We start from the raw sequence: 24,915 nt of genomic DNA on the forward strand, positions 1-24,915 counted from the left end.
GAATGAAAGCTATGTGAGGCTGAACTGGGTTTCTTTTACCTTAAATTATTTGATAGTTCAGAAAAGCCATAATGAGCCTGAAACCCGGTGTATCATGTTAAATTTTCATTTCGACCAGAATTAAAGGCTTATGTTAAAAGGTTTTCGTATAAGTATAAATAGAATTCCAAAGATTTACAGTTAAATATTTAATCATATAAAATTAGACTAAATACATCAAGGCCTGAATTATTCAAGTTCTCAAAACTTCGTAAATTTAATTTATTTTGCTGTAGCACCTCAACGATCTTTTGATCATAAGGATTTTAACACCAGGATGTCATTCATCCCTCTTATCCTCAACGATATTTTTTTTTGTCTTTATTTTAGAGACTTCCAGCCTTTGGCTAGTTCGTCTCTGCAATCTGATTTAATACAAACGATTTAAAGTTTCGTGTGACTATTTTTATATTACCTGTCATCTTTGCAGCAAACTCCAATATGTCTATACCGCCTTACATGCTGAACCCGCAATGGGCTCAGATGATGGCCCAACAGCAGGCCTACGCCGTCCAACAGGCGCAGGCCCAGCAGCAGCATCATCAGGCAGCGGCCGCTCAGATGCACCACGCTCAGCAGTTGGCTGCCACCCAGATGCAAATACCGCCCCCGATGGGTCACATTCCACCACCCGGTCCACCCAAGCAGCCGGATTTGGTGCTAACGGAGGAAAAGTTGATTGAGAAGGCCCAAAAGTGGCAGCAGCTGCAGACGAAACGGTTCGCAGAAAAGCGAAAGTTTGGATTCATCGATGCCCAGAAAGAGGATATGCCACCGGAGCACATTAGAAAAATTATTCGCGATCACGGTGATATGACTAGCCGGAAGTATCGTCACGATAAGCGAGTATATTTGGGAGCCCTGAAGTACATGCCACATGCAGTGCTGAAGTTGCTGGAAAACATGCCCATGCCCTGGGAACAGATTCGGGATGTACCGGTGTTGTATCACATTACTGGAGCGATTACTTTCGTCAATGAAATACCGTGGGTGATTGAACCTGTTTACATCGGTCAATGGGGCACAATGTGGATTATGATGCGAAGGGAGAAGCGTGATCGTAGACACTTCAAGAGAATGCGTTTTCCACCGTTCGACGACGAAGAACCTCCACTCGATTACGCCGATAACGTGCTTGATGTCGAACCTTTAGAAGCCATCCAAATCGAACTGGATCAGGATGAAGATGCCAGTGTGCACGATTGGTTCTATGAACATCGGCCACTGATTGGCACTCCGTACGTAAATGGATCCACTTACCGAAAGTGGAATCTTTCGCTGCCGCAGATGGCTACGTTGTATCGTTTGGGCAATCAGCTGCTGACCGATTTGGTCGATGGAAACTTTTTCTATCTGTTCGATCCCAAGAGTTTCTTCACTGCTAAGGCTTTGAACATGGCCATTCCAGGAGGACCAAAGTTTGAACCGTTGATTAAGGACCATAACGTCGGGTAATAGCCTGGCTACGTAGTTATGTACACTTTTTTTTAAATTGTTTTTTTTTTTCTCTTTTCAGGGACGAAGATTGGAACGAATTCAATGACATCAACAAGATCATTATACGTCAACCAATCCGAACCGAATACAGAATCGCTTTTCCATATTTGTACAACAATATGCCCCATTTTGTGCATCTTTCATGGTGAGTTAATAAGACAACAATTAAACTACTTGTAGCTTGTTCAGAAAGTTTTGCGGTGGTAAAATGTGAGAATTTTGTCTGTGCTGTAAACTTATCCAGCCGCAAAATTGATTGAACAATTCACTGGTGTTATACAGACTTTTTCATTATAATAAAATGGCATAAGTAGACTGGTTCTACTCTGGCGAAGCTCTCGTCATAAATAACAATTCTAATACATATTTTAAACTATCCATCGTTAAAAAAGAAGGAACTTACCAATGAAGTAAATAGTTCATTCTATATTCCCGATGGTAGAGCAAAACCAATTCGATTAAGGACACAATTTACTACTTCCTTCTTTTTTTCATTTATGAAATTACAACATAATATCACCGAATGACAACGGCTTCACTGTGTCATTATTTTCCTTTATTCTTTTAATCGAATGTAGCTTGATTGTTGATTGTACGTCCTAAGAACAGTGGAGTGCAATTGTTGAAAGCTACGGACATTCCTTACTATTGCTTATTAGAACTTAATGAACCCATTACTACCTCGTTTTTAAAAGATTGCGATTGTTTTTTCGTTTCACAAAGGTATCATGCACCAAATGTGGTGTTCATCAAAACGGAAGATCCTGATCTACCGGCGTTCTACTTTGATCCCCTGATCAATCCGATTGCCCATAGACATGCTGTAAAGTCGATGGAACCACTACCGGATGACGACGAAGAGTTTACTTTGCCGGAAGAAGTTCAACCATTTTTGCAGGACACTCCACTCTATACTGATAATACAGCCAACGGAATTTCCCTGCTATGGGCTCCAAGGCCTTTCAATCTTCGATCCGGCCGGTGTCGTAGGGCCATCGACATTCCGTTGGTCAAATGCTGGTACAAGGAGCATTGTCCTCCAGGTCATCCGGTTAAGGTTCGAGTGAGCTATCAAAAACTTCTGAAGTATTACGTGCTAAACGCATTGAAGCACCGTAAACCGAAGCCTCAGAAAAAACGATATCTTTTCCGGTCGTTCAAGGCCACCAAATTCTTCCAGACAACGACGCTGGATTGGGTTGAGGCAGGGCTACAGGTTTGTCGTCAGGGGTACAACATGCTTAATTTGTTGATTCATCGTAAGAATTTGAACTATCTACATTTGGATTATAACTTCAATTTGAAACCAGTGAAGACTTTGACCACTAAGGAACGTAAAAAGTCCCGTTTCGGTAATGCTTTCCATCTTTGTCGTGAAATTCTTCGATTGACTAAGCTGATAGTCGATTCGCATGTGCAGTATCGGCTGAATAACGTCGATGCATTCCAGCTGGCCGATGGGCTTCAGTACATTTTCGCCCATGTTGGTCAGTTGACCGGTATGTATCGGTACAAGTACAAGCTTATGAGACAGATTCGAATGTGTAAAGATTTAAAGCATTTAATCTACTATCGGTTCAATACTGGACCGGTGGGCAAAGGTCCTGGATGTGGCTTTTGGGCCCCAGGATGGCGCGTGTGGCTGTTTTTTATGCGTGGAATCACTCCACTTTTGGAGCGGTGGTTAGGAAATTTGCTGTCCCGTCAGTTTGAAGGTCGTCACTCCAAAGGAGTAGCTAAAACAGTCACCAAGCAACGTGTCGAATCACATTTCGATTTGGAATTGCGAGCTTCAGTTATGCACGATATTGTCGATATGATGCCCGAAGGTATCAAACAGAATAAAGCCAGAACAATTCTTCAACATCTTTCCGAAGCTTGGCGCTGTTGGAAAGCCAACATTCCGTGGAAAGTTCCAGGGCTGCCTATCCCTATTGAAAACATGATTCTGCGTTACGTCAAAATGAAGGCAGATTGGTGGACCAACACGGCACATTACAATCGTGAGCGTATTCGTCGTGGTGCAACAGTTGATAAAACCGTTTGCAAGAAGAACCTTGGTCGTTTGACTCGACTGTATTTGAAAGCTGAACAAGAACGGCAACACAATTATCTGAAGGATGGACCTTACATTTCACCGGAGGAAGCTGTCGCCATCTACACCACCACAGTCCATTGGCTGGAGTCTCGTCGATTTGCTCCGATTCCCTTCCCTCCACTGTCGTATAAACATGACACCAAGCTACTGATCTTGGCTCTAGAACGCTTGAAAGAAGCTTACAGCGTCAAGTCGCGTCTCAATCAAAGTCAACGTGAAGAATTGGGACTGATTGAACAGGCCTACGACAACCCCCACGAGGCACTTTCCAGAATCAAACGTCATCTTCTGACACAGAGAGCTTTCAAAGAGGTTCCATTAATTCCACACAATATTTCAAGAACATTCGAATAAGTTTGATTATTTCCTTTTCAGACTGGCATCGAGTTTATGGATTTGTACAGCCACTTGATTCCGGTTTACGATGTAGAACCATTGGAAAAAATAACTGACGCTTATTTGGACCAATACCTGTGGTACGAAGCGGACAAACGTCGTCTGTTTCCTCCGTGGATCAAACCTAGCGATACCGAACCCCCACCGCTGCTGGTGTACAAGTGGTGTCAAGGTTGGTATTTCTAACCATGTTTTTAATCATTCAACAGTGCGCGAAAAGTGACAAGTTTGAAAGTGTAGAACAAGAGCTTTGCGGGTGTGTGTTTTGTGACAACGAGATTTGCGTTCGATAACATCCCCTTGTTGCAAACCTCACGCTTGCGGAGTTTCACTGCCAGCAGTTATGAATCTTCAGTTTTGATTTAGTTAAATTTTAAGTTTCTTTTTACTACAAAGTCACTTAGATTTTTTTTAAACTTTTCTAGGTATTAACAATCTGCAGGAAGTGTGGGACGTTTCGGAAGGGGAGTGCAACGTTCTGCTCGAGTCCCGCTACGAGAAACTGTACGAAAAGATAGATCTTACGCTACTCAATCGACTGCTTCGGCTGATTGTCGATCACAACATTGCGGATTACATGACGGCCAAAAATAACGTCGTTATCAACTACAAGGACATGAACCATACCAACAGTTACGGTATCATCCGTGGGTTGCAGTTTGCCTCATTCATCGTTCAATATTATGGTCTGGTATTGGATCTGCTTGTTCTTGGTCTGCAACGAGCCAGTGAAATGGTTGGTCCACCTCAGATGCCCAATGATTTCTTAACGTTTCAGGATGTGGCTACCGAGTCATGTCATCCGATTCGATTGTACTGTCGGTACGTAGACCGCATTCACATCTTTTTCCGCTTTACCGCAGAAGAAGCTAGAGATTTGATCCAACGTTATCTGACCGAGCACCCCGATCCGAACAACGAAAACATTGTTGGTTACAATAACAAAAAATGCTGGCCTAGAGACGCTCGAATGCGTTTGATGAAGCATGACGTTAACTTGGGGCGAGCTGTGTTTTGGGATATCAAAAATCGTTTGCCACGGTCAGTGACAACGGTGCAGTGGGACAACACGTTTGTGTCGGTCTACTCTAAAGACAACCCGAATCTGCTGTTCAACATGTGCGGATTTGAATGTCGAATTTTGCCGAAGGTAATTTATTTCTTTGATAACGAATTTTTCTGTGCGTTTTCATTCATAATGGTATTTGTTTCAGTGTCGCACCCAAAACGAGGAGTTCACCCACAGAGATGGAGTTTGGAATTTACAAAACGAGGTTACCAAGGAACGCACGGCACAGTGTTTCCTGCGGGTTGACGATGAGTCCCTCTCGCGTTTCCACAATCGTGTCCGTCAAATTCTGATGGCATCCGGTTCGACCACTTTTACCAAGATTGTCAACAAATGGAACACGGCACTCATCGGTTTGATGACCTACTTCCGGGAAGCAGTTGTCAACACCCAGGAGCTGTTGGATTTGTTGGTGAAGTGTGAAAATAAGATTCAGACTCGTATAAAGATTGGATTGAATTCAAAAATGCCTTCAAGATTTCCACCGGTGGTGTTCTACACACCGAAAGAATTGGGCGGTTTGGGTATGTTGAGTATGGGTCACGTGCTTATTCCGCAGTCGGATCTGCGATGGTCCAAGCAAACCGATGTGGGGATCACACATTTCCGGTCCGGTATGTCTCACGATGAAGATCAGTTGATTCCGAATTTGTATCGGTATATTCAACCATGGGAAAGTGAGTTCATTGATTCGCAGCGAGTATGGGCAGAGTATGCTTTGAAACGACAGGAAGCGAATGCCCAAAATAGACGTCTCACTTTGGAGGATTTGGAAGACAGTTGGGATCGAGGTATTCCTCGGATTAACACCCTGTTCCAGAAGGATCGTCATACGTTGGCCTACGATAAGGGATGGAGAATTCGAACGGAATTTAAACAGTACCAGGTACTGAAACAAAATCCCTTCTGGTGGACACATCAACGCCACGATGGTAAATTGTGGAACTTGAACAACTATCGTACCGATATGATTCAAGCATTGGGAGGAGTTGAAGGTATTCTGGAACACACTTTGTTCAAGGGAACATATTTCCCCACTTGGGAAGGTTTGTTCTGGGAAAAGGCTTCAGGTTTCGAAGAATCTATGAAGTATAAGAAGCTTACCAATGCCCAGCGATCCGGTTTGAATCAGATTCCAAACCGTCGTTTTACTCTGTGGTGGTCACCGACAATTAATCGTGCTAACGTGTACGTGGGTTTCCAGGTACAGTTGGATTTGACTGGTATTTTCATGCACGGTAAAATTCCGACACTCAAAATTTCTCTTATTCAAATTTTCCGAGCACACTTGTGGCAAAAGATTCACGAATCTATTGTGATGGATTTGTGTCAGGTATTCGATCAGGAGTTGGATGCTTTGGAAATCGAAACGGTGCAAAAAGAAACGATTCACCCTAGAAAATCGTACAAAATGAACTCGTCTTGTGCCGATATTCTACTATTCCCTGCTTATAAATGGAATGTTTCGCGACCTTCGTTGCTGGCCGATACTAAGGATACAATGGATAACACGACAACACAAAAGTATTGGTTAGACATCCAGTTACGTTGGGGTGATTACGATTCTCATGACGTAGAACGGTACGCTCGAGCCAAGTTCCTGGATTACACCACGGATAACATGTCTATCTATCCTTCGCCGACCGGTGTACTGATAGCCATTGATTTGGCCTACAATCTTCACAGCGCCTATGGAAATTGGTTCCCAGGTTGTAAGCCACTGATCCAACAAGCCATGGCCAAAATCATGAAAGCCAATCCAGCCTTGTATGTCCTCCGAGAACGTATCCGTAAAGCTCTGCAGCTTTACAGTTCTGAACCGACAGAACCCTATCTTTCATCCCAAAATTACGGAGAACTGTTTTCGAACCAGATTATCTGGTTTGTGGACGACACAAATGTGTATCGAGTGACAATTCACAAGACTTTCGAAGGAAATTTGACTACTAAACCGATCAACGGCGCTATCTTTATCTTCAATCCTCGAACGGGTCAGTTGTTCTTGAAGATTATTCACACCTCTGTGTGGGCAGGTCAGAAGCGTCTCGGTCAGCTCGCCAAGTGGAAAACTGCTGAAGAAGTAGCTGCCTTGATTCGATCACTCCCGGTTGAGGAACAGCCTAAGCAGATTATCGTTACCCGAAAGGGTATGTTGGACCCCCTCGAAGTACATTTGCTTGATTTCCCTAACATTGTCATCAAGGGATCCGAGTTGCAGCTTCCTTTCCAGGCTTGCTTGAAGGTAGAAAAGTTCGGTGATTTGATTTTGAAGGCAACCGAACCTCAGATGGTTCTTTTCAACTTGTACGATGACTGGTTGAAGACCATTTCTTCATACACGGCGTTCTCTCGTTTGATTTTGATCCTCCGAGCCTTGCATGTGAACACCGAAAGAACTAAAGTCATTTTGAAACCAGACAAAACCACCATAACTGAAGCTCACCACATCTGGCCCACGCTGAGTGACGAAGAATGGATCAAGGTAGAGGTGCAACTTAAAGATTTGATTTTGGCAGATTATGGTAAGAAAAATAACGTAAATGTAGCTTCCCTGACGCAATCGGAAATTCGTGACATCATCCTTGGTATGGAAATTTCGGCTCCTTCAGCCCAACGACAACAGATTGCCGAAATTGAGAAACAAACTAAGGAACAATCTCAACTAACTGCAACCACAACCAGAACAACTAACAAACACGGTGATGAGATTATAACTTCAACGACCAGTAACTACGAAACGACAACCTTCAACTCCAAGACCGAGTGGCGAGTACGAGCAATTTCTGCTACCAATCTTCACCTTCGAACCAATCACATCTACGTGAGTTCAGACGACATCAAAGAAACAGGGTATACCTACATCCTTCCGAAGAACATTCTCAAGAAATTCGTTACCATTTCCGATCTTCGGGCGCAAATCGCCGGTTATCTGTACGGTGTTAGTCCACCGGATAATCCCCAGGTCAAAGAAATCCGATGCATCGTTATGCCACCGCAGTGGGGTACCCATCAGCAAATCAATCTCCCCAACACACTTCCATCCCATCAGTATCTTAAGGACATGGAACCGCTCGGTTGGATACACACTCAACCGAACGAATTGCCGCAACTATCTCCGCAGGACATTACTACCCACGCTAAGGTCATGTCCGAGAATCCCAACTGGGATGGTGAAAAAACTATCATCATCACCTGCTCATTTACACCCGGATCATGTTCCCTGACAGCCTACAAACTGACACCATCGGGGTACGAGTGGGGTCACAAAAACACCGACAAAGGCAACAACCCGAAGGGTTATCTTCCCTCCCACTACGAGCGGGTCCAGATGTTGCTGTCCAACAAATTCCTGGGCTTTTTCATGGTTCCGTCGCAAGGCAGCTGGAATTATAACTTCATGGGCGTCCGGCACGATCCGAACATGAAGTACGAGCTGCAGCTGGCCAACCCGAAGGAGTTTTATCACGAGGTGCATCGACCGTCACACTTTTTGCTGTTCTCTAGCTTAGAGGAGGGTGCCGAAGGAAACGGTGCCGATCGGGAGGATTTGTTTGCGTAATTTCGGTAGATTTTGCTCTGTGGGGATTTTGTCTTTTGTTAATTGCATTAGTTTTTCTTTCTCGCTTTAAGTTGATTTTAACGCAAACAATATGTACATAAAGTCTGATTCTTAAAAAGGAAACCTTTAACTGAATAAACACTTTCAATAATACATTGAAGGTCTTCTTATTATTGAGTCCGAAACAAATGGCTATTTTTTTTTAAATGAATCAATCACGGACGGTTGAAGAATCCCTTTTCACAAGATTTGTACCAATGTTCACCCCTCCGAAATAGTTTGTCTTTACAAGAAAAAGACAAGTTTCGGAATGTATACGTAGGAATTCGAAACCACACCGGATGTGCAACAGCGTTCTGGTGCGCATGAGTACAATCATCGCTGTCTAGTGGCGGGAGTAAAAGTACCTAATTCATATTTTGCGATAGCCAAAAAAGAGGGTGACTTCGCACGATGATGAATCACCATAGCAATCTCGATAAACAGTTGCGGTCCTTTTTTGGAGAGGGTGCAATAATAATTCATAGAAGTCTTTCCTGAACGTTGGATGTGTTTTTCATTTGGATCAAAAGTTTGATATTTTGTTGAAAAAAAGGTAAATTTACGCATTCAATATTCGAGAAACTACGTGGATAACGGTGTGGAATTTCAGAACAACCCGAAAAAACAACGGTAAGCTTCGCACGAGATGGATGATCAACCGAAAGCCGAAGGGGAAGCAGATAAGAAAATTGTCCATGTCTATCCGTTAGTCAAGGTATGATATTAATTTAGTAGATTAATTATTGTTTTACACATTTCACGTACTTTTCAATGTTTAAATTCAACTCTAAATTTTCACATGCTTTTTTTTAAAAACATTTTTCCGTTCAACAATTCGGCTTATCTATTTTTGGTTTTGCTTTTTATGCGCTGGACTCCAGTATTCCGATATGAACGACGATGTCCGGGCCGAGGCGATAGAATTGAGCATTACAGCTTGTGAGAAATTCGCACAAAATTACGAGGTAACAAATTAATCCTTCAACAGCCGTATTTTACCTTGGCGTCCTTCTGCAACCTTGTCGTGTTGTTTATTATCGATCAAATTTCGAAATAAATACCGTAAACTGAGGATGAATCGCCAGATTATATTAGGTCATGGTTATGTTGACATTTTTTTCAACATTCAGATTCACAAAATCGATTTCACTTAGAAATTTAATCTAGACAAATTTCGTGTCACATTTCAGTTTCGCGGAAATTTAAAAAAAATCCTCAGATTACGGTAAAACACCTAAGAACTTTGTCAGTGACGTATTTCTAATCGTACTAAGACCCATCTAAACGTTTCCACGAACCCGCACATCACACTCCAATAGCATGCAGCGAAGGCGATCAAGGAACTGATGGACAAGAAGTTTGGAACCTTCTGGCACGTGGTCGTCGGCGAAGGGTTCGGCTACGAGGTGTCCTACGAAACCAAAAACATACTGTACCTTTTCTTCGGCGGTAATTTGGCTATCGTTTTGTGGAAGTGCTCTTAAAAAAAACATACATCCTTGTGAGGATTACGGGAAAGTTACCAAAGATGATTGATCTCTATATAGCGAAAAGATTGTCAAGCTTCAAATTTGAATAATATAATTCAAGTAATTATTTTAATATGTAAATATGAGTGTGTGTTAATTTTATCTTTTGCAAGTGTGACACTCTTTTGTCGATTTTTGTACCGAAGTGAATCTCTAGAGTTAACAATTTAAAATGTATCATAAGAAAGTTGACTTGGGACATTCATTTTCGTTTGTACATAGTGTAACATATTCAAATTTCTACGTGTCGTTCGCATTTTACGGCAGCTGTGCATAATGTAAATAAGTATTCAAAAATATTTCTCACGATCTGCAATGCTGTTCTACTCAAATCTGGAACAAACAGCGTCGTTTTCTAGAGGCAATTGTGAATAACACTTGAAAATGTGTGTTTGCCATTGTATTTCAATGAAGTCTATTTAACGCTTAATCCACCAATGTAAGTATTATGAATATTCTACTCAACCCTGCATGAAATCTTATACCTAACTCATACAAATTTAGAAGTTTTTAAATGGCAACCTCTCAAACGCGCACTTCACACAATAAATACTATTTTTAGGCAATATGTTCTATAGGTACATAGGTATAGGTAATCGATATTTAAAAAAAGCCTCGCAAGAAACTAAGCACAGGGTATATGGCACATGTTTGCTTCGCTATCAGACTAAAATTTGTCTTAATGCGCCTTTTTGCAAATACCTAGCTCGTATTTGGACGACCCCCGCCAAGCGTCGTCAGACCTATTGCTTCCTCGCATCAACTTTTCAACCAAACGCAAGTGGCCTTGCTGCTCAGTTTAACCGGAAGCATGGGGCTGGAAGAGGGAATTGGATCCCCCCGTTCATAATAATAATACCTGAGTCTTTGAGTGATAGCCGCGGAAAGGACTCAGAAAACGACATTACTCCCTTATGAGCTCTATTCTTGTGCGTTTACCAATTAATACGAGGGAAAAGGACCCTGAAATAACCCAAACCAACTTCAATGACTAAGCAGTAAACTGGAGAAGCAGGTGCTACAAGCCGAGAGGGGCCACATCATTAGCCATTGGCCATTAGCCACAAATGGAGCGTAAACATTGCATCTGACCATAACTACGTCCTTGGTGAGATACGACTGCGAATTGCGCGTGTTCAACGGCGCGAAAAGAAGGTCGGATCACGGATTCTGTGTGGTCGGATATCGATACGACGTCCGCCGGTTGAAGAATCCGGAGGTTCAAAGGGCGTTGAACAGCTTGAATCCCGAGCCTCGGAACTGTCGACAGACGTAACAGTGATGTAGAATCAAAACTACCTTTATCACGACAACCCATGGTACTCTCGGTAAAGTGTTTGTAATGGATATCGGATGAAACCTAGAGAATGGTCGAGGATTGGAGAAAGGCGAAAGTCGGAATTGAGCAGGCCTGTACCGGGTCAACCAAAGCAGCCGCCCACTTACGATATACGGAGCTGGAAAAGGCAGTTAAACGAGCTTGTAGACGAGAAAAGAGAGCCTGGACAAACTCTCTTGCCGAAGAGGGAGAAAGAACCGCCGCCAATGTAGATAGCTTAGCTTAGCTATGCATCATAAACATTTTTTTAAATATCAACTCTAGTGGAACTTCGTTTCACTTGGGATTAGTGGTTCATTCTCAGTGTACAAAACTAATGCTTTCCCTTTTTTAAAAGATTAATAACGGCGCCGACCACGTCCTAGTAGTCAATGGGGAAAAAAAGGAAGAAACGTTAGTGTGATACTCTTTAGGTGCAACTAGCAACCTCTTGCTCCTTCAGAAAGATCTGTCGCCAATGTAGATATCCGATAAATTTATGACATTTCGCGCCACCTTTGTGGCGAAAGGACTGATACTAGACCGAGCAGGTCAACTATTGACGGATCGAACTGATCAGCTCAAACGTTGGACTGAGCATTACGAACAACATCGCTGACTGAAATAGAAGCGGCAATCAAAGACATGAAATCCACCAAAGCTCGGTTGCATTCCTGCTAAAATGCTCAAAGTCATCAAATCGAGAAAATTAGTGGATATCTATATCGATTGGCAGTCGTAAAGACGCTGGCTCCGGCGCTAGCAGATCTTTTATTTCGGATCTATGCGTCGGGCAATTGGTGCTGGACCCCAGAGGTGCAAATGAACGTTCAGCGCAAACGTCGTCGAGAAAAAGTCGCAAGCTGATTATTTCTTGAAAAGGTTAAGATCAGCTACGACGCCTAACTTGTGGTTGGAAAAAATGAACGCATCGCAACGACGCTGTGGCACGATTGGTTCAAATGACTGCATCTCTTAAGTTCATTCCGATGCTTTGCGAACAGTTCGCCTACTGATTTTAAGGCGACGTCAACCGAAGGATCCGTTCGTTTGAATTCATCGGGGATAAGTTCAAACAACCTTATCGAGATAGGGTCGTTTGAACGTTCAATTGAATGTTCACTTTTGAACGTTCAATTGAATGTTCGTCTGATGCGTTCGGCAGCCTAAGGCAAGACGCCGAGCCGTGTTTGGATGGGATGGATTATTGATATGGTGCATTGCTTGCGTGTGATGTTCGGTCGTCGCTCGACGATAGAGGGTGTCGGGTGTCTTGTAGCGCGCGGACGACTTGGTAAAGAGAATGAGGCGCAGCTACAGTTTCATTTAACGGTGCAATTTTACTGAATAAAATGCAAACCGCCCAACTACGGTTGGGCTTGTAAGGCTTGTAAGAGATTTTTTATTCTTTTTCATTCCATGTTAGGTTCAGAACTGAAGCAAACCGTCAAGACCCGCGAAATTTAATTCAAATTTTCAGATATCAGATTCAGATTTCAGATTTTAGATTTAGATTCCAGATTCAGATTTCAGATTCAGATTTCAGATTCAGATTTCAGATTCAGATTTCAGATTCAGATTTCAGATTCAGATTTCAGATTCAGATTTCAGATTCAGATTTCAGATTCAGATTTCAGATTCAGATTTCAGATTCAGATTTCAGATTCAGATTTCAGATTCAGATTTCAGATTCAGATTTCAGATTCAGATTTCAGATTCAGATTTTAGATTCAGATTTCAGATTCAGATTTCAGATTTTAGATTTAGATTCCAGATTCAGATTTCAGATTCAGATTTCAGATTCAGATTTCAGATTCAGATTTCAGATTCAGATTTCAGATTCAGATTTCAGATTCAGATTTCAGATTCAGATTTCAGATTCAGATTTCAGATTCAGATTTCAGATTCAGATTTTAGATTCAGATTTCAGATTCAGATTTCAGATTTTAGATTTAGATTCCAGATTCAGATTTCAGATTCAGATTTCAGATTCAGATTTCAGATTCAGATTTCAGATTCAGATTTCAGATTCAGATTTCAGATTCAGATTTCAGATTCAGATTTCAGATTCAGATTTCAGATTCAGATTTCAGATTCAGATTTCAGATTCAGATTTTAGATTCAGATTTCAGATTCAGATTTCAGATTTTAGATTTAGATTCCAGATTCAGATTTCAGATTCAGATTTCAGATTCAGATTTCAGATTCAAATTTCAGATTCAGATTTCAGATTCAGATTTCAGATTCAGATTTTAGATTCAGATTTCAGATTCAGATTTTAGATTCAGATATCAGATTCAGATTTCAGATTTTAGATTTAGATTCCAGATTCAGATTTCAGATTCAGATTTCAGATTCAGATTTCAGATTCAGATTTCAGATTCAGATTTCAGATTCAGATTTCAGATTCAGATTTTAGATTCAGATTTCAGATTCAGATTTCAGATTTTAGATTTAGATTCCAGATTCAGATTTCAGATTCAGATTTCAGATTCAGATTTCAGATTCAGATTTCAGATTCAGATTTCAGATTCAGATTTCAGATTCAGATTTCAGATTCAGATTTCAGATTCAGATTTCAGATTCAGATTCCAGATTCAGATTTCAGATTCAGATTTCAGATTCAGATTTCAGATTCAGATTTCAGATTCAGATTTCAGATTCAGATTTTAGATTCAGATTTCAGATTCAGATTTCAGATTCAGATTTCAGATTCAGATTTCAGATTCAGATTTCAGATTCAGATTTCAGATTCAGATTTCAGATTCAGATTTCAGATTCAGATTTCAGATTCAGATTTCAGATTCAGATTTTAGATTCAGATTTCAGATTCAGATTTCAGATTTTAGATTTAGATTCCAGATTCAGATTTCAGATTCAGATTTCAGATTCAGATTTCAGATTCAGATTTCAGATTCAGATTTCAGATTCAGATTTCAGATTCAGATTTCAGATTCAGATTTCAGATTCAGATTTCAGATTCAGATTTCAGATTCAGATTTTAGATTCAGATTTCAGATTCAGATTTCAGATTTTAGATTTAGATTCCAGATTCAGATTTCAGATTCAGATTTCAGATTCAGATTTCAGATTCAAATTTCAGATTCAGATTTCAGATTCAGATTTCAGATTCAGATTTTAGATTCAGATTTCAGATTCAGATTTTAGATTCAGATATCAGATTCAGATTTCAGATTTTAGATTTAGATTCCAGATTCAGATTTCAGATTCAGATTTCAGATTCAGATTTCAGATTCAGATTTCAGATTCAGATTTCAGATTCAGATTTCAGATTCAGATTTTAGATTCAGATTTCAGATTCAGATTTCAGATTTTAGATTCAGATTCCAGATTCAGATTTCAGATTCAGATTTCAGATTCAGATTTCAGATTCAGATTTCAGATTCAGATTTCAGATTCAGATTTCAGATTCAGATTTCAGATTCAGATTTCAGATTCAGATTTCAGATTCAGATTCCAGATTCAGATTTCAGATTCAGATTTCAGATTCAGATTTCAGATTCAGATTTCAGATTCAGATTTCAGATTCAGATTTCAGATTCAGATTTTAGATTCAGATTTCAGATTCAGATTTCAGATTTTAGATTTAGATTCCAGATTCAGATTTCAGATTCAGATTTCAGATTCAGATTTCAGATTCAGATTTCAGATTCAGATTTCAGATTCAGATTTCAGATTCAGATTTCAGATTCAGATTTCAGATTCAGATTTCAGATTCAGATTTCAGATTCAGATTTTAGATTCAGATTTCAGATTCAGATTTCAGATTTTAGATTTAGATTCCAGATTCAGATTTCAGATTCAGATTTCAGATTCAGATTTCAGATTCAAATTTCAGATTCAGATTTCAGATTCAGATTTCAGATTCAGATTTCAGATTCAGATTTCAGATTCAGATTTTAGATTCAGATATCAGATTCAGATTTCAGATTTTAGATTTAGATTCCAGATTCAGATTTCAGATTCAGATTTCAGATTCAGATTTCAGATTCAGATTTCAGATTCAGATTTCAGATTCAGATTTCAGATTCAGATTTCAGATTCAGATTTCAGATTCAGATTTCAGATTCAGATTTCAGATTCAGATTTCAGATTCAGATTTCAGATTCAGATTTTAGATTCAGATTTCAGATTCAGATTTCAGATTTTAGATTTAGATTCCAGATTCAGATTTCAGATTCAGATTTCAGATTCAGATTTCAGATTCAGATTTCAGATTCAGATTTCAGATTCAGATTTCAGATTCAGATTTCAGATTCAGATTTCAGATTCAGATTTCAGATTCAGATTTCAGATTCAGATTTTAGATTCAGATTTCAGATTCAGATTTCAGATTTTAGATTTAGATTCCAGATTCAGATTTCAGATTCAGATTTCAGATTCAGATTTCAGATTCAGATTTCAGATTCAGATTTCAGATTCAGATTTCAGATTCAGATTTCAGATTCAGATTTCAGATTCAGATTTCAGATTCAGATTTCAGATTCAGATTTCAGATTCAGATTTCAGATTCAGATTTCAGATTCAGATTTCCGATTCAGATTTCAGATTCAGATTTCAGATTCAGATTTCAGATTCAGATTTCAGATTCAGATTTCAGATTCAGATTTCAGATTCAGATTTCAGATTCAGATTTCAGATTCAGATTTCAGATTCAAATTTCAGATTCAGATTCAGATTCAGATTCTGAATCTGAAATCTGAATCTGAAATCTGAATCTGAAATCTGAATCTGAAATCTGAATCTGAAATCTGAATCTGAAATCTGAATCTGAAATCTGAATCTGAAATCTGAATCTGAAATCTGAATCTGAAATCTGAATCTGAAATCTGAATCTGAAATCTGAATCTGAAATCTGAATCTGGAATCTAAATCTAAAATCTGAAATCTGAATCTGATATCTGAAAATTTGAATTAAATTTCGCGGGTCTTGACGGTTTGCTTCAGTTCTGAACCTAACATGGAATGAAAAAGAATAAACAATCTCTTACAAGCCTTACAAGCCCAACCGTAGTTGGGCGGTTTGCACCCGAATAGAAAAACATTGTGAAAAGACCATGAATTTCATTTTCACGCAACCATGAATTTTATAGTTGAAACTATGCGAATCATGGTACATAAAACCTTGAATAAACTGTCAAATTCATAGTTTTGGACAGTGAAATTTATGGTTTTAGCAAAATTTACCATGAAAAAAGGGGGTTGTTAAGCAACTTAACAATGAAAAAATCGACTTTTTCCCATACATTTGGAAACTCAAAACGATAAAGTTAACGGTTATTACAGCTTCCACTTTTTTCAAAGAAACTGTGGAGTTCATTGTTTTCCCTTGAATTTCAATCGTTCAATAATCTTGAACATCAATTTTAATTCACAATTTATCATAATTCCAGGACCCTGAAATTCCATGGTAAAAATTATTGTTTTCAGTTATTTTTTCTTCTAAATTCATATTTACTATTGAATGAAATAAACAGGTTTCATTTGTTTGCTTCAATTTTTATTCAAATTTTTCGTCTTGTTTAAAAAAAAATCATCACTTTCCAGAAGCTATAAAAAACCATCTGCACTACGGAGCTTCTAAACTGTAACATTGGCGGCTCTTGTACCGCATCTTCTGCCCGATCCTGGGACAAGGCTGGATTCCTGCACATCATGAAGTACCAGACCACAAATCCGTTTGATATCGGTTTGCCTCGGACGTCTATCTTGTCCACGTCGCAGCCATTGTATACGGCCCACATCTAAAGTTGGCCATGGGGAACTTTGAATTTCCGTCAGCTTCTAGAATAAAAAAAATTTCGGTTTAGTTAGCCTACATATAAATGAATAAATAATAAAATTATTTACCAAGATCACCGAATTTAAAGCCATCATTTTCTGTTCAGATTCCGATCAGCTTGATTTCGACTTGGTCCGGATTCACTGATTCCGACCGCGAAAATTTAAATTTAAGTTAACTTCCTCCGAGAGAAAGTGACGTTTTTAGAGCGCCAAAATTTTCATTACACGAAAAAATGTAAATGTGTAAAAAAGCAAAAAATTACCAATTTTCGCGTGGTTCGGATTATCATTCAACCATGAAGAACACTGGTACAATAAAAATCACAAGAATTTCAATGTGATACTTTTTTTTTTTTTTTTTCCTGGGATTTTCATCCTGTAGGATGATTCATCCCTATTCAATGTGATACCGTACGATGTTCGTGTTTTTGAAATATTTGCAACTTTGAGATATTTTGAATTAATGATATACTTCACGGTAACTTTAAAAATCATGGTATTTTCAAAATTTAAACCGGTTGATAAATATTTTGAAATCACTATGAAGTTTACTGTTAAATTCAAAATCATTGTTACGATATATTATTACCATGGTCTTTGCTATTCGGGCATTTTATTCAGTAAAATTGCACCGTTAAATGAAACTGTAGCTGCGCCTCATTCTCTTTACCAAGTCGTCCGCGCGCTACAAGACACCCGACACCCTCTATCGTCGAGCGACGACCGAACATCACACGCAAGCAATGCACCATATCAATAATCCATCCCATCCAAACACGGCTCGGCGTCTTGCCTTAGGCTGCCGAACGCATCAGACGAACATTCAATTGAACGTTCAAAAGTGAACATTCAATTGAACGTTCAAACGACCCTATCTCGATAAGGTTGTTTGAACTTATCCCCCATTAATTCAAACGAACGGATCCTTCGGTTGACGTCGCCTTAAAATCAGTAGGCGAACTGTTCGCAAAGCATCGGAATGAACTTAAGAGATGCAGTCATTTGAACCAATCGTGCCACAGCGTCGTTGCGATGCGTTCATTTGCAATCAAAAGTCGGCGTGCTATGTTCGCAAGCCGACGCTTCCGAAGATAAAGTTAGTTTGATCTGGTCGGGAAAAAGTCGAACGCTGCATGCAAAATGATGCGATGCTTTGCACCTCTGCTGGACCCTTAGATAGACTAAGTATATAGTCACCTTCTCTACCTAAAGGGTGATACGGTCAAAATTTGGTCAAGGGAAAACGCGTGTAAATCGGTGAAATCGTTTATTTAAAAAATCAAATTAAATTTCTTTTTCAAGTTTAACTAGCAGAAAATTCAGGAAAATATTCAGTTAGGCTTCCGCTTTTCCAAATCCGAATTGCCGGGCCTTACGCTGATGGCAGGGGTTATCAGATTTTGTACAGCCACCTTGTCCACCTTCTTCGCCGCAGAAAGCCAGTTTGCCTTGAACTGCTGTTCGTCCTTAGCAGTTTTTTGGTCTTCTTTAAGTTCCGCTTGACTATAACCCAGTATTTCTCAATTGGGCGGAGCTCTGGCGTGTTGGGATGGTTCTTGTCCTTGGGAACCACCTGCACGTTGTTGGCGGCGTACCACTCCATGGCCAGAGACGTTTATTCAAACACTCTTTCACGTAAATTTCTTGGTTGACAGTCCCGGAAGCTATGAAAATGCTGCTTTTCAAGCCACAGGTACAGATGGCTTGCCAAACCAGATATTTCTTCGCGAACTTTGACAGTTTCATGTGCTTGAAAATATCTTCTACCTTTCCCCTTCCTTTTGCCGTATAAAACTCCTGTCCCGGAAGCTGCTTGTAGGCGACTTTGACGTAAGTTTCGTCGTCCATTACCACGCAGTCAAACTTCGGTACACCCAGCTTATTTACGGCATCTTGGAGAGAGAGGTTAGGGTTTCGCTTGAAACTACCGACAACTCTCTTCGCTATTCTTAAATATAGGCAAGTGGAAGCGAAAAAATTTTCCATGGGTAGCTGTGACGGAGTATACTCTATTTCACTTGATCTAACCTTGATGGTTGGACGAAAGTTGGTACTATTACGGACGCGAGTTTTCTGAACGCGAGAAATTCTACGAGGGTTACAGGCGCGGGCGTAACCTTCCAAACAATCCAATGCTTCATCACCAGCTAGCGAGAGGCTTTTCAATCCTTTCATCTTGTGAAGTACGCTTTAGTCCTTCAATAAATAAGTTCGAAGAGTAGAATTGATTCAGGTATCAGACTCTTCGTACTAAGGCGATGGAAGCGAAAAAAAATCGGATTAAATTTGAGTATTCCATTAGTAGAAAAGAGAGACGTAATTTTGTTTGGGCTCTCTAAAAAGAATAAATCTGGCTCCTTACTCTTACACAGATTTCCATAATACATCAGATCTTATTGAAATTGAAATGAAGGCTATTTATTGGTTTCTTACTTTTACACATGGAAAATTGTATACCGAGATTGCGAGCGCACCCATCGGCTTTAGTCGCAGTGACTCAAGAGTCTTTTCTTCAGTAGGTAAAGGATTTTTTTTCGAAGAAATAAACTAAAAACTTTTACTGATTACTGTTTATTGTCGCTGATCGGATAGATTAAGGCAGTAGATTACTGTTTGGTTGAAAATTGATTAAGTTGATTATAATCTGCGAAGGGGGGTACTGACAAGATCTTCGATTGAAACTATGATCAATAACCAATGAGTGCATAAAATCGGTTCATATTCTTATTCACAAATTTAAGGGATCATTATGTTCAAAATTGTACCTGGTCAGTACCCTTTAATTTTTTTCGGAATTGTATTCTGTGTAAGTTACGGTTTAGTATAAAAGTTTATCCATCTATTTTAATGTAAAATAATAAATTAGTCAATCCAATAAAAGTATATGTCATTTAATAATATAATGAATGGATGACGTTTAAATAGTACTTTGAAAAGGTATGTTAATATGTAAAATACTCTATTATAACTGTGGCATAAAGGCATATTTTGGCACATACGGCAATCTTTTTGATTGTTTAATATTGTGAACAACGGGAGAGGGACTCGGTTTAGGTATGATTAGGTTGGATAAAATACTTGTTTTAATAGATGTATAAAACATAATTACTGTACTGTAAAACCAAACTTGTAAAATCATTATTAATTCTGCACCTTCCCAACTGCCTAAGCCTGCTGGAAGTGAGTGATTAAAATTTTTGTCGACATGGCCAAATCGTATGCACAACCCCGAACTTTTTCCATGTTTAGCTTAATGCTGTCCGACAAGACCGATTGCTGTGGCTGTTGGCCTTCCTCGATGAAGGCGCGCTGCAATCTAGCGCACTCCGTTTGAATCTGATTGGAGTTGTAGTTGAGCTGCTTCAGGGCATTGCGAGTCGTCTCGTCCCGCATCGGGATAGGGAAAATGACCACAAGTTCTGCGACGGCCACCCTTATTCTTTCGGCACATGGCACAAATGAATCTGTCTTGGAGAGGTCCTGCATGGCCGCGAATAGCTCTTTGATTCTACGAGCGACCAAATCGGTTCGTTTTTTAATTTCTTCAAATAATGGCAACGGGTCGTCAGAGCCTGCACCGGAATTATTAAGATCCGATCCAGCACTAGTGTTTTGGCTGTTGAAAATCTTTTCGCCATTGTTTCCGGTTCCGTTATTGGCGACAGGTGCCATCGAGTACAGGCTTTGCGTTACCGGTGGTCTATTTTCTTCACGAGGCATTTGTCGGGTCTCGTACATGCTTACCGGGCGTTTTCCGTACTGGCGCCCATCGGAAACCGGTTCAACGTCCTCGGCACTCTCGTTTGAGGACCCATTCAGATGACTATCGATACGACTGGAAGTGGCGTATGTTTATCAGTTTAGAGTTTTTTAGTATATTGGAGCTATTACATAAATTTAATCTTAGCTTCACTCTGTGATACAGAATTTGAATTTAATGTTAGGAAGATCCAACAACCAGTAAGCAAATTGAAAGGTACTCACAGTTGCACGTCGTACTCCTTTGAATCGATCCGGGACTTGAGTTGACAGTTTTCGCTCGTTAGCTTCTGAATTAGCACGCGTAGCTCGTGGATGGTTGATTCCTGGTCGTGCAGCTTTTGACGAAGCGATTCTACCTCAACGCTGGGTACGGCAGCCCCGTGAGGTGATTTATTGACAATGGCCTTCGACGGATCGATAAGTTGATTAAAAAATCATTTAAAATTGTCACCCTTTTTGGGGCAAACATTGAGTATCATGGTAATTTTTAAATAGTAGAGACAGAGGGATTTAAGAAATAACACACATTCTATCGGTTGCATTGGTTAGTAACATCTATATTCTTTGGTTTAATTGTTGCACAGAGAGGGGTTAGCCACAGTTGCTAGTGGTATTAGTTTCATTATTGATACATATCCATCACCTTATGAACTCGTTAACAGATAAACATCTTCTGAAGAGGGGTTAATATAAGAAAAAAAGAAAACATGAACAGCGGTACCGATGTAAAAGATATTTGAGCTAAAGCTGATTCCAACTATCACGAGAGCCATCATAGGCAGTTTCCGCTTTTGTAGAGAAAGTTGTGTATATTTCATCTAAAATGTTTAACTACTAGAACTAAAACATTGAAACTCTAAGATGGACGGCTTAGCATGTACCTATCTTGAACAAAAAGATGTTAAATGAGCTGGTATTACGTTTTTCGGGAATTCAATGCAGCATGCTTGTCAAATTCAAATTGCTCATTTCATATTTTCGCTTTGAACATAATCTTTGGCATATATGTGTTGACTTTTTTTACATTCTATGATGAAACTGGAAACATTGCACATTTGGAATGATTTATGATGTTAATACACGTGTGAGTATACTATGGCTACAAAATTTCGATGTGAACAACATGTCTTACGAAATAAATATCACAAATGTAATACTTTCTCCCAATCACCCCCATGCTCTTGTTTCAAGAACTCCCCCGCAAACAGATTAGTAACACAAACAGGAACACACCCTTCACCCGAAGCTATTGTTATGGTTGAAAACGGCCTTCTGGCGCATCAGAAATTTTACCTGTTGCGCTGCTGGTGCCAGAGCGGCGTAATCATCATCGGAGGCTACGGCATCGTACAATGGTTCATCATCGGACAGATTAGAGTCCCTCGCGTTGATTGATGCGGTGTTTCTCAAATGCGCTAGATTTACCGGCAAAGGACCATCGATGGGACGCAAATTGGCCATATTCTGTCGGCGACGGGCGTCGATCAATACGTCACTGATGAGACCAGCAAACTCCTGCTGACTGAAGCGAGCCAACTTCTGACGACCCTGTTGGGAACAAGAGAAAAAGGTAAAATGACTTGTTGATGTTTGAAAATATATCTCTCTATCAAACCTGATTTCTTGTAGCACTCAAATGAGGATTAGTCGGGAGGAAAGGAACGGCACCGTTTTCCGGATTCAACGAGCTGGTCACCCAAATTGCCTCGGTCTCTCGGCGATCGACCTCGTCGTACAAATCCATGACCAATTCCTCAAACATGCGATTCGGAACAAGCTGCAGTTTACCACGGGCAATTTTTAACTGCTCGCTGATTTCCTTTTTCGACTGATCCGGAATCAAAAGGTGTTGACCGGACTAAAATAAATTAAAATTGAAAAGCATTTTTCAAACTTCAAATATTTTGTGAAAACCTTGGAAACTTACTGCGTGATCCGGTTTCTTATTAGTCAAGAAAAAGCTCAATCGATCGGTTACTTCATACATAGCTTCTATCAGGCGCTCTATGATTGCTGAGTGTTTGCATGCCTTGGCCACATCTAACGGAGTGTTGCCTTGTGAATCTACCGCATTGACATCGGCTCCGTATACCATGAGCAGTTCGATCTGCGGCAGTTGACCGGATCTGACGGCTACGTGCAACGGAGTTGTACCCTTATCTTCGTGAAAAAAGTTAGGATCTGCACCCTGGACCAGCAGTCGTAAGCTTGTTTCAAGATTTGCCGCTCGAACGCTAGCATGTAACTGTTTGCTCAGTTCCAGTTCCAAACTCAATGCATTGCCACCGGATTCGTCAAGGTTGGGTTTCAGCACGTAGGAAAGATTCACATGTTTGGCTCGAATGAAATCGGCCTTGGTCGGGTGCAGTGGATCCTTCGGGGTTGGTTTTCGTTTGAGGTTTTTTGGAGCAACCGAATCCAGTAGCAGATGTTCCCAAACACTGTTGGCCCCGTGAGAATTTAACTGATTGACGAAAGCCAACAGAGAAGGAATCCAAGTACCCTGGCGGAGTGATTTCACCTGGGAAATGTGTCGACCCAAGCTGCGATGCACCGAGCAGCAGTCGGCACACAAAAGGATTCCTCGGTTGATTGAGGCCCACGAGGGGTCTACAGGGTGATAAGTATTGAGTTTGAAAATGTTTAATTTTTACTTTGCAAGTTTCTTATGGTCGGACAGGAAGGATACCTATCCCCCCTCCCTTCCCCCAATAAAAAAGAAAGATATGAAGTGAACGATTATATAAAACGGCCTTACTCGGCCTGGATGTATAATTCTCTGGGATTTAAATCCCGTAAAAGAAGTTTCTTTGATTGCTTTGCCATCTGTAAGATCGTATCAGAAACCATTCGTTCTTTTCCACTCCCATCTTCCCGTAATTCTATTAACAACACCCGCACAGATGGAGAAGCAACAAGTCCATAAATAGCGTCGTCCCCCAGTATAGTAGTAGGCGTTGACTGACGGACGAATATGCATGAATGAAAAATTCTCCACCCTCTTGCTAGGTCATAACTCTCGCTTGAGAACCCTGCTAATCAGTGTCCCCGACAAAGAAAAAAAAAATAACTCCTTTCCCGTTCATCTCGGGATGACTTACCTGAGCTACCACAATCGCCGCAGATTTCCGCCTGGATTCGAGACTTAGCGCGGGACATTTTCGGCTTGCTGTTGCTGCGGCTCAGACAGGCGAGGGCTAGTTCATGCTTCGACGTAATTTTTGCAGCTTCTCGAGTACGGTGACACTAGAAAAGTGGATTTATTTTGCTGCCCCGCAGACTTTGACCGAGACGGAACCGAGATCAAAACAAATCACTGCTGCTCCCCGATGCGATCGCCATTTTTTATTTTGGTTTTTGCATTCCCTTTTGCGGCACGAAAAAAAATGAGTCAGATGGAGATGGATTTACTGCGACACTGAGCGATTTTCTCATTTCGGATTTGTATGATTATTACGACGTGTTCGTAAATTGACTTTTTCTATCGGTGATTTTTTTTTATCGATGCTGAATGCTTACAAACAAACGTGTGCAAAACCATTGGAAGGCGTTTTGACATCTACCAAAAAATCGATCTACTGTATTTTTTGTAATTTCTTTATTTGAAACGGCTCATACCTTGAGGCTTTCCGGACCCTAACTCGTTTTGTATGTTTACAATTGTTTGCTAAGGTCTTCATCAGCTATATCTCTCACTAGGGTAATTTATACGATAGAGTACCGCGTTCAAGGAATAATGATTGGACATGACACGGGAAAATATACGAATAAAATCTCGACTCAGGTCCAATCTATTAAACC

At 40.2% G+C, this 24,915-nt stretch overlaps 3 protein-coding genes across 3 annotated transcripts; 2 read left to right on the top strand and 1 right to left on the bottom strand.

The window, feature by feature from the left end:
- The first annotated feature begins 455 nt into the window (after positions 1 to 455).
- Positions 456 to 8,811, top strand: LOC129760477 (pre-mRNA-processing-splicing factor 8). Its single transcript, XM_055758121.1, has 6 exons — positions 456 to 1,490; positions 1,556 to 1,681; positions 2,260 to 3,946; positions 4,010 to 4,202; positions 4,456 to 5,180; positions 5,245 to 8,811. The coding sequence occupies exons 1-6, from the start codon at positions 481 to 483 to the stop codon at positions 8,656 to 8,658; spliced, it is 7,155 nt and encodes a 2,384-aa protein (XP_055614096.1). The 5' UTR covers positions 456 to 480; the 3' UTR covers positions 8,659 to 8,811.
- A 326-nt stretch (positions 8,812 to 9,137) lies between these two features.
- Positions 9,138 to 12,300, top strand: LOC129760478 (dynein axonemal light chain 4). The gene is made up of 4 exons (XM_055758122.1): positions 9,138 to 9,253; positions 9,311 to 9,415; positions 9,582 to 9,665; positions 10,020 to 12,300. Exons 2-4 carry the CDS (start codon positions 9,347 to 9,349, stop codon positions 10,182 to 10,184), a joined length of 318 nt encoding a protein of 105 aa, XP_055614097.1. The 5' UTR covers positions 9,138 to 9,253; positions 9,311 to 9,346; the 3' UTR covers positions 10,185 to 12,300.
- Positions 12,301 to 19,918: 7,618 nt separating this feature from the next.
- Positions 19,919 to 24,496, bottom strand: LOC129760479 (ARF GTPase-activating protein Git). The gene is made up of 6 exons (XM_055758123.1): positions 24,216 to 24,496; positions 23,042 to 23,724; positions 22,730 to 22,972; positions 22,408 to 22,662; positions 21,337 to 21,518; positions 19,919 to 21,187 (listed from the first exon to the last, which is right to left on the bottom strand). The coding sequence occupies exons 1-6, from the start codon at positions 24,271 to 24,273 to the stop codon at positions 20,518 to 20,520; spliced, it is 2,091 nt and encodes a 696-aa protein (XP_055614098.1). The 5' UTR covers positions 24,274 to 24,496; the 3' UTR covers positions 19,919 to 20,517.
- Positions 24,497 to 24,915: the final 419 nt, after the last annotated feature.

The sequence above is a fragment of the Uranotaenia lowii genome, unplaced genomic scaffold, assembly GCF_029784155.1.
Source record: "Uranotaenia lowii strain MFRU-FL unplaced genomic scaffold, ASM2978415v1 HiC_scaffold_622, whole genome shotgun sequence".
Lineage (NCBI taxonomy): Eukaryota > Metazoa > Arthropoda > Insecta > Diptera > Culicidae > Uranotaenia > Uranotaenia lowii.

Bases quoted from the DNA above. Each gene is read 5' to 3' on its own strand.
- LOC129760477 (XM_055758121.1), top strand. From the start codon at position 481: ATGTCTATACCGCCTTACATGCTGAACCCGCAATGGGCTCAGATGATG. The intron at 1,491-1,555 runs GTAATAGCCTGG...TTCTCTTTTCAG, and splicing joins ATTAAGGACCATAACGTCGG to GGACGAAGATTGGAACGAAT. The intron at 3,947-4,009 runs GTTCCATTAATT...TTTCCTTTTCAG, and splicing joins CACAGAGAGCTTTCAAAGAG to ACTGGCATCGAGTTTATGGA.
- LOC129760478 (XM_055758122.1), top strand. From the start codon at position 9,347: ATGGATGATCAACCGAAAGCCGAAGGGGAAGCAGATAAGAAAATTGTC. The intron at 9,416-9,581 runs GTATGATATTAA...GCTGGACTCCAG, and splicing joins ATGTCTATCCGTTAGTCAAG to TATTCCGATATGAACGACGA. The intron at 9,666-10,019 runs GTAACAAATTAA...ACACTCCAATAG, and splicing joins AATTCGCACAAAATTACGAG to CATGCAGCGAAGGCGATCAA.
- LOC129760479 (XM_055758123.1), bottom strand. From the start codon at position 24,273: ATGTCCCGCGCTAAGTCTCGAATCCAGGCGGAAATCTGCGGCGATTGT. The intron at 22,973-23,041 runs GTAAGTTTCCAA...AATTTATTTTAG, and splicing joins ATAAGAAACCGGATCACGCA to TCCGGTCAACACCTTTTGAT. The intron at 21,188-21,336 runs GTGAGTACCTTT...CGCCACTTCCAG, and splicing joins AAGGAGTACGACGTGCAACT to TCGTATCGATAGTCATCTGA.